At 45.0% G+C, this 16,441-nt stretch overlaps 1 protein-coding gene across 3 annotated transcripts in view; it reads left to right on the forward strand.

Annotated features, from left to right (window-relative positions):
• LOC109897321 (protein TANC2) overlaps nucleotides 1-16,441 on the forward strand; it is a 137,123-nt gene that overhangs the window by 80,438 nt on the left and 40,244 nt on the right. For 2 of the 3 annotated variants that reach the window (XM_031834229.1, XM_031834230.1), the window contains exon 4: nucleotides 12,069-12,251. In XM_031834229.1, coding sequence (XP_031690089.1) covers nucleotides 12,069-12,251 — 183 coding nt within the window. Of the gene's footprint in view, nucleotides 1-1,666; nucleotides 1,809-12,068; nucleotides 12,252-16,441 lie in introns of those variants that run through there. The other variant, XM_031834231.1, reaches the window with a different exon arrangement.

The raw sequence follows: 16,441 nt of genomic DNA on the forward strand, positions 1-16,441 counted from the left end.
CAGGAGGCCCAGTGTGTGACTGATGTTACACCCAGCCCTCCAAGTGACTGATACAGTCATTAGAGACCTAATCTCTCCTTCCTTTCCCCAGTCGAGGCTTTACGCAGTGTCACGTGGCTCCGAGGCTGCAGACAATCTGCGCCAGTCTCGCTTAGCTCACTGGTTTATCAATGTCATCAACCCTAACCTTCTCACATCCAGCCAGTAGCCTAGCGAAAATTGACCGAATGGTACCCCTGTAGATTTGTTTCAGATCTGTCTCCATGATTCATATAGAGGTGATTCACACTTGTGTAGTAGATGATTCAGATCTGTCTTCATGATTTGTGTAAGTGATTCTAACTTGTATAGTAGATGATTCAGTAGGTGGAGACCAGACAAGCTGCTGTTGTAAAAGTGTTATTCCCCTTCTCTATTGGTAAAGGTGGAAGTTGCCCTTAACCACAGATCTAGGATCTGATTAGGAGGATTAAGTCCTTTTGCTAGGCAGTTTACTTTGCTGTTGTACTATTGACTCTGATGCCGACTACCTACCATTGTAATCATGTGGTCTGGTAGATTGCCTATAGTTTTCAGTAGGTTACGCATGGCCAGACTCAAGTAACGTCTTGGTGTGATGCATTACAGGTTTATAGGGTTGTTTACAGCACTATAAAGCTCCACCATCAGCTTGTGTGTGTGAACCTGTCCTCTTTGGAATTCAGCCCCGTGGGAAAGTGTCACCTCAGATCATCCGATGGAACTCTTCATGGAGTTTACAGATGGATACGTATGCAATCCATATTCACTTTGTGCACGTACACATGCTAAAACACATGTTTTCACACACACACACACACACACACACACACACACACACACACACACACACACACACACAAACATAATCAAAGAGACGCACACATGCACAAACTTTGTAAGCAAGGGAACTGTCATTTATACTCACATTCAATGTATAAGGTTCACAGCAGACATACTCTGAGTGTGTGTTCATCACCATTGTGCCTGTACAGAAACAACCTCTCTAGTTCAGAGGAAGAGCGACCTGGAGAGGAAGGAAAGGCTTCCCATTTTAAAATAGCATTTAATCTCAACACCTCTGGATACCCGGAAATTGTTTTTTTTTAACCTACTACTACTCTAGTTCAGTGGAACTATATTCCTATGCACGGCTATTCAGAATGTGCCCTCACTTGGATTGAAGGTTGTGTTCACAAACACTGTTCCCTTTGATGTGACGAGTTGTTTTGTGAATAATCATGTTTACGTAATTATGCCTGTGTGGGGGGGTCTATATATGTATCGGAGTGGGCTTACATAAGGATGCATGGATCAAGTATGTGTCTATACAGTCATTAGGATTTCTGGGTTTGCTGAGCGTGATGCGTTTATGTGGTTGATCAAGAAGGACATTGCAGTCAGTCTGCCTTTTAGAGCTTCCGAGTGTTTTCTGTGTCTGTGGGAGGGAAGAGGGAGAGCGAGCTAACATGCTGCTATCGAGTGGGCGAGGGAAGGAGGGGGAGGGCGAGTTCACCCGCCTGCCTGTTCCTGTGTGTCTGTCCTTGTGTGTGTTCCTGCGCGTGCGCCAATACCTGGCACTTGCTTTCAACACTGCAGAGCTCACTCTCTGTCTACAGCTCTCCATTTCTCTCTCTCTCTTACTCCTCTCCTCCTCTTCACTCTCCTTTTTTTTATTCCTCATAATTTGTGTGCCTCTATTGCCATATCTCTATGCCACGTCCTTCAAGTAGTTTACCAGGGTACAGGATTTTACTAGCTGGAGACGCAGACCTTTTCTACTAACTAAGGTGAGACTGACTCAAGCTTTACCTGGCTAGGGTACTTACATAGGAGGGTGGACTCTATGGGTGGGTGGGGGGGTCTAGGGGCCATAGAGAAGGGACAGGTAGTTGTGATCGGGTTCAGAGAAGTACGTGTTTACTGCTGAGACTGCTGGGATGACTGTCCTTTAGCTGCTCTGTGATGCACACGCCTCTGATTACTAGCTAGCTAGTGTAGCACTGCCCACTGGATGTCAATCAGGATGACTGCCAGTTCTGATCTTTTCAGTGTGGTTCTATGCTATGAAATACTTCTCTCTCGGTTTCTGATTCTGCCTCATGTACTGCTCTCGTTTTCTCTCTCCAGACTATTATGCGCCTGCTCCCCCTCTTTCTCTGGTGTGACAGGTTATGGGGGGGGGAGGGGCTGGGGTGTGTAGAACATGGAACGTCTCTCACACAGTTATGTGAGCTGCATGTATGATTTCTCTCTCTCTGGCGAGTCGCAAGCACGGGCAGCCTAATGATGCGAAGTAGCTGTTTCCTCCCCTCCCTAGCAGCACAGAGCTCCTGCAGATGAAGGCAGAGCACACACACATACGTGTTACACATGTTACACACAGACGTGTTACACACTCACACACACATACTGAGTATACAAAACATTAAGTACACCTGCTCTTTCCATGGCATAGACTGACCAGGTGAATCTAGGTGAAAGCTATGATCCCTTATTGATGTCACTTGGAGACACGCATCCAATCACGTACACACACTCATCCCATCAACATGCTTTATTTTTTACTCACTCACACCCCTCACCCTCCCATGCACAGTCGAACACTCTCATTCTCACACATATTCCCCATCTCCTTTTCAGTCCTCTCCCATCTAGACACACACACACATCCCTCCACTGTCAGTATCTCTCGCCTACTCTGGGTTCTTGGGAGGGAGAGGGAGAGAGAGAGAGGCAGGGCACAATGGGATCAGGTTGCTCTGCCTGTGAAGTTTCTCTGCTGCTCTTCTTATTCTGCTTTAACTCTGCTCTAATGCCTAGCAGCAGGGAAGCACTAATGGCTTCTGAATAGAGAGGAAATGACTTGCTTTAAAATCATCACATCATTAACCACCCAGAGAGAAAATACAGCTAATGGTATTGTTCTCTTCTGGCCAATCCATAGCCCAGTATGAGTGTGTAGAGTATGTGGGTAATGAGTGTAGTGAGTGGCTGGTGAAGGTGGGCATGGTTGAGTGTTTGCTGGGGGCGGCTGGTTAGATAAGTGCCCACCACACAGTACAGTGGCTCAGCAGAAACATTACATTTCCAAACTGTTCTTGCGCTTCACTCCCACAACATTTCTGAGTGATTCCTCACAAAACCCAGACAAAAAAATAGCCATAGAATAGTCCTTTGGAGGAAAGATTGTTGACATACACTACCACTCAAAAGTTTGGGGACACTTAGAAATGTCCTCGTTTTTGAAAGAAAAGCAAAAAATGTTGGTCCATTTAAAAAAAAAAAAAATAACATCAAATTGATCAGAAATAGAGTGTAGACATTGTTAATGTTGTAAATGACTATTGTAGCTGCAAACTGCTGGTTTTTAATGGAATATCTACATAGGTCTACAGAGGCCCATTATCAGCAACCATCACTCCTGTGTTCCAATGGCACGTTGTTAGCTAATCCAAGATTATCATTTTAAAAGGCTAATTGATCATTAGAAAACCTTTTTGCAATTATGTTAGCACAGCTGAAAACTGTTGTTCTGATTAAAGAAGCAATAACTGTCCTTCTTTAGACTAGTTGAGTATCTGGAGCATCATCATTTGTGGGTTCGATTATAGGCTCAAAATGGCAGAAACATAGAACTTTCTTCGGAAACTGGTCAGTCTATTCTTGTTCTGAGAAATGAAGGCTATTCCATGCAAGAAATTGCCAAGAAACTGAAGATCTCATACAACGCTGTGTACTACTCCCTTCACAGAACAGAGCAAACTGGCTCTAGAATAGAAAGAGTAGTGGGAGGCCTCGGTGCACAACTGAGCAAGAGGACAAGTACATTTGTGTCTAGTTTCAGAAACAGGTGCCGAACAAGTCCTCAACTGGCAGCTTCATTAAATAGTACCCGCAAAACACCCTTCTCAATGTCAACAGTGAAGAGGCGACTCCGGGATGCTGTCCTTCTAGGCAGAGTTGCAAAGAAAAAGCCTTATCTCAGACTGGCCAATAAAAAGAAAAGATTAAGATGGGCAAAAAAAAGACCCTGGACAGAGGAAGATTGGGAAAAAAGACTAATCTTAGTTTGAGGTGTTCGGGTCACAAAGAAGAACATTCGGTGGTGGTATTAAAGTGGGCGATTTGTACAGGGTAAAAGGGATCTTGAAGAAGGAAGACTATCACTCCATTCTAATTATGTCTGTGTTTTGTGAGGAGTCATCTTCTGTAACACTCTGATACTGTGTCCATGTCCCATATCATCTGTATAATAATGTTGTCACAACGTTGCTTTAATGTTCTCACATTGTATCTCTTGGGTCCCGCTAACTCCCTATATGTAGCATCATGGTACACAAGGTCACTGTGACGCGCTTCTCTCCTCCTTTTCTTTCCTCTCTTCTCCTTCTCCTCCCGTCAGTGAATTATGCCGACGCTGCTGGATTTATGGGTTTTATCATGCAACGCCTGCCGCTGAGCACAGCAGGCAGCAAACACTGTGGATCCACACAGCCTCTCACAACATTCATCAGCTACTTACCACCCCTGTTTACAGCAATACAGGCTCATGAAGCTCAAATGTCTCCCAATGTCATCCTTTGAAGCACAGGATTGCTGTCCCCCCCCCCCCCCCCCTGTCATTAAGCCATGGTTTCATCAGTACTCCCAGCAACATGTTGTAGTGTCCATTGAGGCAACCATCTTATGACACTGCATGATGCCATTGTCTACACCTCTGCCATTAGCTTTAGCCTGTTGCTAGAAGATGCCTTCGATTTAAACTGAATGTCTGGTTACTTCCCTCTCAGTGAATTTTTAGGAACAGGTCAGGTCGTTAGGAAAACCTCTGGGCCCTATTATAACCTTGGATAAACAGTGCTCTGCTAGCGAAGCCATCCTTGTAGCAGACGCCACCAGATGAACTTTAGCATGCTTTGTTTGGAGAGAGCGAGGGAGCCCAGTGGAGCACTTGATGAGAGACAGACGGACAGAGAGGAGAAACAGAACAGAACCGATAGAAAACAGGAGTGGAGGAGTGGTGGCTTACAGCCCGGGGTTTTGTCTCGTCTCCTCTCCTCTATTTTCTCCTCCTCTCGCGGGCTAACACACTCCCTCATGCTCTCGCTCACACACAGCCCAGAAACACGCACGCACACACAGCCCTCCCCTTGACCAGCCAGAACGCTGAATTATTCAACAGCGCAGGTCTACGCCCAAGCATTGCTTCTATCTCCAGGCCAGAAACACACACAGAAACCTTAACTAGCATCCCTTAGCACGTCACACGTTACAACTGGAAGTGCGTGTTTATAGTGTTTGCTAGGCTGTACAAGGCTTTAACATCTGGAACCATGTGGAACAGTTAGCTCCTCACATGCTCCAAAAAAGCAGGCCAATATTCCCCACAGCAAAGAGAAAACAGCAGATGATTAGAATTGTATGTTGAGTTATGGTACCTCAGGTCTTGTTTCCCCCATGTATAATTATATTTAGAGAGAAAAAAATATTTGTATTTGTAGTAACAAAATAAGCCTGGCAAGTAAGGTTATCGTACGGTATCTCTAGCTAACCCTCGGCTAGGAAAAACTCCAGACCCTGTAAGTCTGGTCTATAGCCTCTGTGTCCCACTCAGAGGGACTGCTAACCAGACCGCTAAAATAGCTATTCAAATGACTAGCTGCATTGACCCTTTTTAGCACAAACTCTCTCTCATGGACGCTGTGGACACACACTCACACATACAGTACTTACACTGACACCCCAACACACACATACACACCCCAACACATTACATACTGTACCCCCACACACACATAACATATGCCGCACACCTGCATACTGACGCCGCACACCTGCATACTGACGCCGCACACCTGCATACTGACGCCGCACACCTGCATACTGACGCCGCACACCTGCATACTGACGCCGCACACCTGCATACTGACGCCGCACACCTGCATACTGACGCCGCACACCTGCATACTGACGCCGCACACCTGCATACTGACGCCGCACACCTGCATACTGACGCCGCACATGCTGCTGCTACTGTCTTATCTATCCTGTTGCCTAGTCACTTGACCCCTACCAATATGTACAGTACATAGCTACCTCAATTACCTCGTACCACTGCACATCAACTCGATACTGCTTCTCCCTGTATATTGCCATGTTACTTTTACTCGTCATTATTATATGTTAGTCACTGTGCATTTATTCCTCCTATATTTTTAAATCTTTAACTCTGCATTGTTGGAAAAGGACCCGTAAGTAAGCATTTCACTGTTAGTCTACACCTGTTGTTTACGAAGCATGTGAAAAAGTATTGGATTGATTTGGAACTGGAGGAACACAAGCTGGTCACCTTCAGCTCAGAGTAGACCAAGGTCAGAGCAGACATTTGTCTTCATCAGGGGTCTCTGGCCCTGTTCAAATAGGTATAGGTTCACTCCTAATGTGCATATTGGATACATTAAGTGTAAACCCCCTACTTCAGAGTACAATTCATCAGTCCACATAATTAGAATAGATTGTCTTGCATTCTCTAGCTATGACTAGTACATGCATTTATTACAAGTTCTATATCATTTAAATTTTACATGTCTGATTAATAACTTACGTAGGGTATGGTTACTGCCAGTATTGGACATTTCTTAGAGGAATTCATTCAAATGTCTGCTTCACCCATTTCAAATAGAGACTTCTTGCAGTTTACTAGTATCACATTTACAGTTATTGAATCCCACCTGTCTTGTAAATACGTCATACATGTGGCTTCCACAGAGCCCAGAGCCCCTTTATTGCCTAATTAAGAGTGTGAGTGAACACCCCGTCACTGTAATGTGTCCGCTTCGTGGATGTCAGGGCTGCTCTCATATTGATCCATGTGGTGTGTCTCACCAGACAAAGTGGAGAGAACTAGAGAATGTCTCTGAATATTAAGCTAGCCTAGATGATGTGAAGAGGCACCAGGCATGTTGAATTATTCAAAGTGCCAGAAAGTAACCATTGATACCCCACTATAAGTGTGTAAATAAACTACTAGGTGCCAGCTGAAAAATAGTGTTACCAAACAATTCTTCCTGCCACAGCCCAGTCTTAAGCTTGCAACCCAGTGTAATTGGTTGGGATCCACCATGTGGGAAAGGCTGCCATAGGGTAGTGCTCCAGGGCACGTCTGGTTGGTTATAGGCAACAGCCTTTAGGGAAGGCTACATGACAACACAGGATGGAACATGTGTTCCCATGACACAAGCAGCTGACGTAACCGCCCCCTCTGCGCCGTGTGTGTGACTAGGGAGAGTTGCGTCAAGTACGTGGCTGTATGCCAGAGCACCGTATGGCGTTCCACTTTCTGCCAATGGCTCTCTGTGGTCCTACTGTTGGCTATGGTGTTAGCATGCTATCATTAGCAGCCACGTATAATGATACGTGGTCTTATACTATGATGTTAGCATGATTACCCCCCCCCCCCCATCTGGTGTTGGGGTGGTTGTTGGGACTTTGGGCAGTGCCACACAGAGCAAGTTTATGCCATGCTTTGGACTTAGGACCCAAGCTGCTGGGTTCTGTGGGGGGAGGGGGGGGGGGGGGGTGTAATGTACTAGAACAATTGCTTTTCAACATGCTGGACCTGATATAATCAAACCTACAGGAGACATTTGTATGGAACTTTTCCAGTCAACCCATATTGTAGGTAATTAGCCTAGATAATTTATTTAATTTGTCCATAGACAACATGGAAGTATTTTATTAAACTGTGAGGTTTAGGTAATAAAAAATTATAGGATCAACGTTTCTTTATTTTCTTCATCTTTACTTTCTCCCTCGTTCTCTCTTTCTCTGTCCTCCTCTGCCTCACAATGCTGCTCTCCCCGTGCTATGGTAATAGAGCAGAGAGAGGGAGAGTTGAATGATGTGGGATGATGCTGTAACCCCTGTCCTGTGCTCTATTTCAGACTCAAGGACACTAGGCAGATCAGTGCTCAGATTTTAGTGGAGTGATTTTTCATTAGGTGAGCAGTCTTTCTACACATTGTACATAAATTGAGATCTCTGCCGCTTTCTATCACTACTCCCCCATCCTGTGGAGTCATTGTTTTCAGGGCATTGTGTGTGTGGTGTGGTGTGTGTGTGTGTGTGTGTGTGTGTGTGTGTGTGTGTGTCAGGACCGCAATGTCCTAACACTTCACCTTAAAGTCCTGAGTAGAAAAGTCAGGTCCTGAATTTGTTCTAATAATATGTTAAGCTTAAGGGTTAGGGTTTTGGGGAATCAGGTTAGGGTTAGTTTAGGGAAAATAGTATGATTAATGGTGAAAAGATACTACGCCAAAATGTTCTTACATTTCAACAAAAAGTGTGTGTGTGGAAAACAGTGCATTATGGGCCTTGGTAGTCCTCCTATTACACAGAGGTCAGCTAGGCCTAATTCTAATACATAAATGAATCTGACAAAACCAATACTAAAAGAGGAAATGTGTGGTAATCCTTAGGCTACACAGCACAAACAGGCAACCAAATGATCAAATGCATGAACAAACACTCACAAACTAGCCTCCTTTCCCCCGCTTTCAACTGCTCACTCTTTGCTGTCCTTTGCCTCGTTTCTTTGACTGCTTCTGAACTGTGACCACTGTTCAGTACACTATGTATTTTGTCAGGGTGACTGAATGTCCTTTCCACTGTCAGCCTTGTAAAATTCACTCAAAGTAAATGTTTCCCCATAATCACTTATCTAGTTAGGATCAGATAAAAACAACCTCAAATCTTACCCCTAACCATTATAATATAGCTGATCCTGGACCATTCGTTAGGGGGAAAGCTCTCCTGCCACACCACTCTAGAGTCCCTTTGATCTCCCTGAGGGGACAGAAAACACCTCAGTCATAGCTAGTGTTTTAACACTGTGTCATACCGCAAATCCGATTTTCCCTGACATCGTTGGCCATTGGTGTGGTGGGTTATTGATCAAAGCAGCGTATGAATTCCTTCACACAGTCGGTTGCAGTTCCGTTCCAGTGACACTTTTTTACCACTTTTTACCCCCTTCCCTCGTGGCAGTTCTCACTGGTGATTAGTCTGCTCCCTCCTTGCTCTCCCAGGCTTAGAGCTGCCTGCCTGGGACTCTGAAGTCATTTAGTGACGGGGTGCATTTCCTATCATGTCTCTGCATTCATCCATTCGGGTGGTTAAGGCTCTTCCTACACATTGTGAGAGAAGCTCCAGAAGGCATTTTCATGTGGAGCAAAGGGTGTGACATTTTACCTCCGCAGTAAAGTTAGAGTGATTATATTAATTGCGGACATGGCCATGTGGTGGAAATTGTAGTCTCCATCTCCTTCAATATCTCGCTCTCTCACGTCATTCACTCAGTCACTCTCTCACTCACACAGAGACACACACACACCACATGGCCGGCCCTCACTCTTGTGTAACTGGCCATCCGTCCGCTCGGTCTATCTGTTGTTTGGAGGCCGAGCCGTTCGGAAGAGCTCAACACAACAGGCCAGCTTCCTGTCTGATGCCATCTGATGCACGTGTGTGTGTGGTACCTTATACTTTACCTTCCCACGCAGATGTACTGAAGAGATCTACAGTAGTAGCAGAATTAAAAAACAGAACGGGACGGGCACAACTTCCTCTTCCACTCCTCCTCTCATCCTCCCTTCCTTTCCATCTACTGTTTCATAACTAGAGGAGTGCAACCGGAGCTCAAACACTAGGACAGTTTTCGCTCTCTCTTTCTCATTCTTTCCCCCTCTCTCCCTCAGGGTTGTATTAACTCTAATCTCTGTCACTAGACATGCAATACTAAGTGTCTGGACCATCCCTCCCCTGTTCACAGTGCATTCCAGACACATGGCTCACTTTGCTCATAATCTACAGTACGATCTCAAAGAAAATAACTTGTGGAGCTCATCGTTGTATCTCTGTGATGGTGTGGCGATTGTATCAATTCATCTGGTGGTTATGTAGTGCTGTCAACATGGACATTCAGCATGGTGTAGTGTACATACAGTCATTGCCCATATCTGTGTGATGTCTCCATACCTTTAACTCCATCACCCTAGAGAGACAGTCATTGCTGCTACATACCGGTAAGATACACTTAGCTCCCATAAGGTTAAAGCTATGCTCTTTATTACACTTTTGCAGCACTGCAAATTCCCCTGGCTGGCAGATTACCTTTTGTGACATTGAAGGGCGTAGCGGCATCATCCGTATCTTATTCCCCCTCCTCTGCCTCAGGCCTCGGGCACAGGGACTGATATACTGTCTCTGAGGGGCCAGAGAGCTAGGTGGGGACATATGACGGGAGGCCTGTTGTGTGTGTGTGTGTGTGTGTATACGACAATACAGTATTGCTAGCATGCCTTCAGTTAGCCTACAGTGTGCCATTAAGCAGAGAGAATAACTTTTACCTGGAAATGGAGACCTTCATAACAAGAGCTACTCTGATGAACAGACTGAGCAGCAGTCTCACTCTGCCGTACTATGTCTGTCTGCAGCCATAGAAAACACTAAGCAGCAGGACTACCTGCACATGGCCTTGTTTAGTCTGTGGCCTTGTTTAGTCTGTGGCCTTGTTTAGACCAGACACACACCAACATACCTAGAACTATTCACATCAACATGTATCAGATACACCAACACACACATTCTCTCTCATTTCTATATATCAGGGTGTCGATTATAGATGATCAGGGATAGAGATCTCTGCTAGTGGCATATCTCGTTACAGCAGCACAGTAATAACATTACCAGTTTAATTGGCTGTGAATTGAAACGCCCAGAATGGCATTTCATCCCCCTAACACCACCCCTATCCCCTTTCTCTCAGCCCCCCTCACCATACCCACTCCTCCTAGTGATGTAGAAGTGGTTAGATTAGAGTTAGCCAATAGGCACAGATCCAGACGTAGATTGAGAAGGTGAAAGGCATTAAGGCTGCTGGGAAGGGAGTGGCAGGTTGTTGATGCTGTACACAGGATGACTCATACAAAGTCTGAAAAGACATCTAACACAGACACACGGCTGAACACACTTAGTCACATCACACACAATTAAAACATCAACAGACTCAAATTGCTAAAACATAATCCAAGCGTGGTGTGTGTGTCTGTACTGTGTATTCCAATCAAACTGCTGTTCCTCTGTGTAGAATTGTCTGTGACAGCCTGTTTTCACCTTGCTATCCACCTTTCCCTGTCTACTAATACATGTTCATTAGTGTGGCCTTGTGCTGTGTCACATGGGAGCCCACCCGCATCTGAATCAGAGAGGTGCGGGTGGGCTGCCTTAATCCACGTCCATGTCATCGGTGCCCGAGGAGCATTTCTTGTTGGGAGGGTTAACTGCCTTACTCAAGGGAAGAACAGCAGATTTTTCCACCTTGCCGGCTCGGGGATTTGAACCAGCGACCCTTCCACTAGGCCACCTGTTGTTGCCGGGGGAAAAGTCTAGTGTGCTGTAGAAAGGAGAGGGAGGATAGAGTAATGCCACATTCAGTCTTTGCCTTTTATTCTTGATCAATTGGATACATTTTTACTGATCATCAGTTTCTGCTATATTTGGATATCTGGCACAGTCAGAGCTATTGAATGTTCCAGCTGACATTTTCTGTCACTTTAATATGTGGTAGGATGACATTCCAGCATCCCTAGTGGCTGTGCTATCCTACCCTATCCTAATTAGACTGCTGTTTCACTACCAGACAACAGGCAGGTGCTTGTCTGGGAGAGAAACAAAATGGACCCATCCGTTAACACTAGCATGACAGTTGCAGAGGGTTGCCAGCATGTATGGTGAAACTGCAGCCTGAACTGTGTCTAAAACTGGAGGTGTTGACACGGCAGAGATGATACTGAGGGTGCTGTTAATGAAATGTGTCAGCGAGCGATGTGTGTGTCTCTGCACTATATTGTGAGTGGTGATAATGTAATATGTCAGTGTGTTGGTTTTAGGTCTCTTGTGAACAGTAGTTGATGTCAAATGAAAAATTCTGTCGCTGTGTGTGAATGTAGTATACATGACTATATGACACCTCTCTGTCTTCTTCCCAGGCGGCAGCTCCACAGAGAGTGACGGGCTATTTGAGGGCGACTACGGGGGGCCTCCTCTCCCGGTGACCGAGGGCATGCAGCACATCCGTATCATGGAGGGCGTGTCACGCTCGCTGCCCTCCTCCCCCCTACTCTCCCACCAGGCCCTCAACATGAGACTGCAGCCCACCAAGAGGCTCCCAGGTAGTTACTCAACCACTGGTCCTAGTTCAGTTTTGGTCTGTAGACTCACTAGGGGAGGTTTGGCATAAACAAACAAACTTACGCTTTGTCTATTGCGTGGACAAAGCGAGAAGTATTAAGGAGCCTTGTTTTGTGCCTGCTGCATGTAGATTTAGTATTGAAGGTGAAAAGATGGTTTCGTAACGCTGACGACATCTCCCATTTGATTCTAACTGTTTTCAGGGTCTCAGGAGTCAGACATGTCACAATGAACTGAATTACCTTTCTGGCCAGTTCATCCTATTCAAGTAGCACACTGTGGCTCCCGGCCCCTTTGAAGATGAACCAATTAGATTCACAGAGGGCTGCTCTGCTTATATCACAACACTTTCAACACACAACATTATCTGAGAATTGTCCCCACAATACAGTATGATGCCTGTGCTCATAAGGCTGGTTGTGCTTCCCTGCTGACTCCTCATTATGGTACTGAGATAAGGCCCACTGGGTGAACGAGGACCTGTCACCCCCTCGGCCCCCTCGCTGAGTCCCCCTCTGATTTACCATTCCACTGGGGTAAATCCATACCCCCCTACCAGGATGGTTAATGCCTACCAGGATGGTCAAATCCTCCATCCTTCTCACAAATATGCGATCACCGTAATGAGGGTGGAGTTGGCCCATCTTCCATTTTAGCCCCCATAACCCTACATCGCTTACCCCACCCCCGATTTAGTTCAGGCTGCATTGTGGGAAATGCATAATGTTACATCTCGGCGGGAAGCTGTGGCTGTTAAAGAGGCTGGTAAGCCGACTGTGACATCGCTCCTCAACACTGTCTGGCCCAGATAACGTCTCTCTGAAATCTGCCCCTTAGATGGCAACAGGCCACCATTTCACAAGCTGGCCATCAAAACAGGCGAGGACCACAACAGGCTTGTGAAGATGAAAGGCTCTAATTGGATAGTTATTTTCAATACAGCTTCTCCACCAAGATAAGATGGAGCTCACAGTGTAGTTCTCTGTTCAGGCCACCAGGGTGTACTAGTCTGGGTTTTCTCTTTTTTTCTTTCACTCTTAATTGTCCACCTTATGAAGTGACTGGGTTTTCACCATGCTCAGAGGTCATAAACAAATGTGTGAGAATGTCAGAAGGGTGTGATGTGTATTTGGAGGAAGTGGACCAGGACACGGATTTTAATATTAATATACAGTATACATGTCTTTAATGTCAACATTCTCTCTCTAGCTCTCTCTTCTCTCCCCCTGTTACGCTTCTTCTGAATCCCACAGGTATTGGCAGGCACCCAACATCTCAATGTTTTCCTGACCCCTTACCAACACTCATTGTTCCACTCCAAACGGTTGTTTCTGTTGGGCTTTCCCCCACCAAACACTCTTCCTCTTTACAATGATTTGTTTTCAATTATGTTTTGTAAACGTCATGGGGACTCCCGAGTGGCGCAGCGGTCTAAGGCACTGCATCTCAGTGCTAGAGGCGTCACTACAGACCCTGGTTCGATTCCAGGGTGTAGGCCGTGATTGTAAATAAGAATTTGTTCTTAACTGATTTGCCTAGTTAAATAAACATTAAATAAAAAATAAAATACAACTGTGTGTTGTAGTGTGAGCGTAGTGGGAGTGTGTGTGAAATGGTTGCTGCCTGCATCATAACTGATATAAACTGTTTTAGGATTGTTATGGCATGGAAGGCTTTCTCTGCCGAGTAATATATATTTGATTATTTAATAAACATACAGTATGTGACCTGATAGCTCAGTCACAGATATCATTCCTTTTATCTGGTATTTATTTGTTCAAGTCGTTTTGTTGTACATATACTGTACTGTATCTATAGGGATTGTTGACGTTTGGAATGTTTTGAAATGGTCTTGTTAGGATCATTGTCTTCAGTTTAGCTTATATTAGGGCCGGGCATCACTTTGTATTGGATGCATTGTAGATGCACTTGTGCCCTAGCCATTGTTAGGGGTTTCATTTTGCCTTGTTTTCAAGGTCTATTTATCTGTCAACGGCTTTCTGTATCCATCTGTGTTTGACTAACATAAAATAGCCTAGTAATATTCTCAAAGCGTATTATCTCAAACTACCTCCCATGCGTCCATATCTAATCTAGCTTTATTCCCTCATGCGTGTCCAATATGCTCTGGTGGACTTAAGATAATATCATCTCTTAATGTCTTTGTCCTGGGTCAGGCCTGTTAGGGAGGGAATTAAACAGTGATTACTGATGAGGTTTTAAGTGGAGCAGCTCTCACTGGACACCAGCAGGCAGCTGAGATGGATGGATCCTGATAGCCAATTGGATTTCCTATCCGTCTCACACTGAAATGTTTGAGGCATTATTCCTGCATTTTTCACCCTGGAAACAAAAGGGTTGGCTATATGGCGTGCAAAGACACGCTAATGATGGCAATCAATGGGAAAGATGCCTCCTGCCAAGGACTGAATATTGGCTTTTGACCTCTTAGCCCCTGAAGTTGACCCCATTGCTTGAATTAAAGGCTTTGTCTGTGGTTCTGTTTTGACACAGAGACACACACAGACAGAGGAGAAAGAATCGAGATAGAACAACATTGTTTTGACTATAAAAAAAATAATTATTCTTAACTCCCTTCCATGAGGTATCTTATAACCACTTACCTGGCATGACTGGATTCGGTGAAAACAAAGCTTAAGCTCCATTTTTCCTTCATGTTGGTTTACTTCAAGCTAGAGAAGAAGGATGGATGTATCTAAAAGAGCTCAAGAGAGAAATGGGAGCACAAAAATACCTGTAGAGTGTGAGATTAAGAGATAGTGGGTGGAGAGAGATGAGGACGCAGGGAGAACGACTCACCCAGACACCATTAGTGGAGCGGCCGGTTAGCTAATCCAACCGTATCTGAGCGGAATCAGGGCTGGAGATTAAATTATGAGCCTGGCAGCCAGTCAATAGGCATGTGGTGCAGACCGCTTGAGTGTTCCCGCTGTTGGTGGCAGTCAGTCACTATGGTGTCGCCGTGTAGCCTAGCCATTCTACTCCCCTGGGAGCTGCCAGACCAAACTCAACACAGGCCTGGGTGCCCAGAGCGCGGCAGTGTTTCCCCTTAGTCTAATTTAGGTGGGGCGAGCCTCCCCATGTAGCTATGCTCTTGTCCCCATTTTCATGTTGCCATCCACCTAAGGAAAAATGGTATTGGGTTTTTGCCTTGAATGTTCTCTGCTCAGTGGTGGTCTATTAGGAATAATCCCTAAAGATAACCTATTGCTATGAGACTGATTAAGTGCTTGAGGAAAGTGAATGATGAGAGAGACTGAGAAAAGAGGGGCATCATGTTCCCCTGGTAACCACATTAGACTTTCTAGTTAACCATCTTTGCCCGGCCCTCTCTTCCCACCTTCCTTCCTGTGCCTGCCTTTGGCAATAGCGTTCAGCATTGTTTACTCTCTAATCATTGTCCTTTACACCCACCCACCCCTGTTTTACACCGCCCCCTTTCCTTCTGCCTCCCACATTGTTACTGTGACAACAAAGTTCAACACACACTTCTTTTGCTGGATTTAGACATCCAGTTCCGCCAAAGTATTCATACCCCTTTTTCCTCATTTTGTTGTGTTCCAGCTTGAATAAAACGTGTATTACATTGAGACTGTCACTGGCCTACACACAATACCCAATAATGTCAAAGAGGAATGATGTTTTTAGAAATGTTTACTAATACATTTTAAAAAATGTCTTGAGTCTAAGTATTCAACCCTTTTGTTATGGCAAGTCTAAATAATTTCAGGAGCCCTGTTTGAAATAAGGTGCTAAAGTAAAATGTGGAGACTTAATTCATATTTTCAAGCATGGTGGAGGCTGCATCATGTTATGGGCATGCTTGTCATCAGCAAGGACTTGGGAGTTTATTTTATGATAAAAAGAAACAGAATAGAACTAAGCATAGGCAAAATCCTAGAGGAAAATCTGGTTGTCTGCTTTCCAACAGACTCTGAGAGACAAATTCACTTTTCAGCAGGGCAATAACCTAACCCACAAGGGCAAATATACACTGGAGATGCTTACCAAGACGACGTTAAATGATCCCGAGTTACAGTTACAGTGAAAATGGCTGTCTAGCAATGATCAACAAACAACTTGACAGAGCTTGAAGAATGTAAAAGAATAATGTGCAAATATTATACAATCCAGGTGTGCAAAGCTCTTA

The sequence above is a fragment of the Oncorhynchus kisutch genome, linkage group LG10, assembly GCF_002021735.2.
Source record: "Oncorhynchus kisutch isolate 150728-3 linkage group LG10, Okis_V2, whole genome shotgun sequence".
Lineage (NCBI taxonomy): Eukaryota > Metazoa > Chordata > Actinopteri > Salmoniformes > Salmonidae > Oncorhynchus > Oncorhynchus kisutch.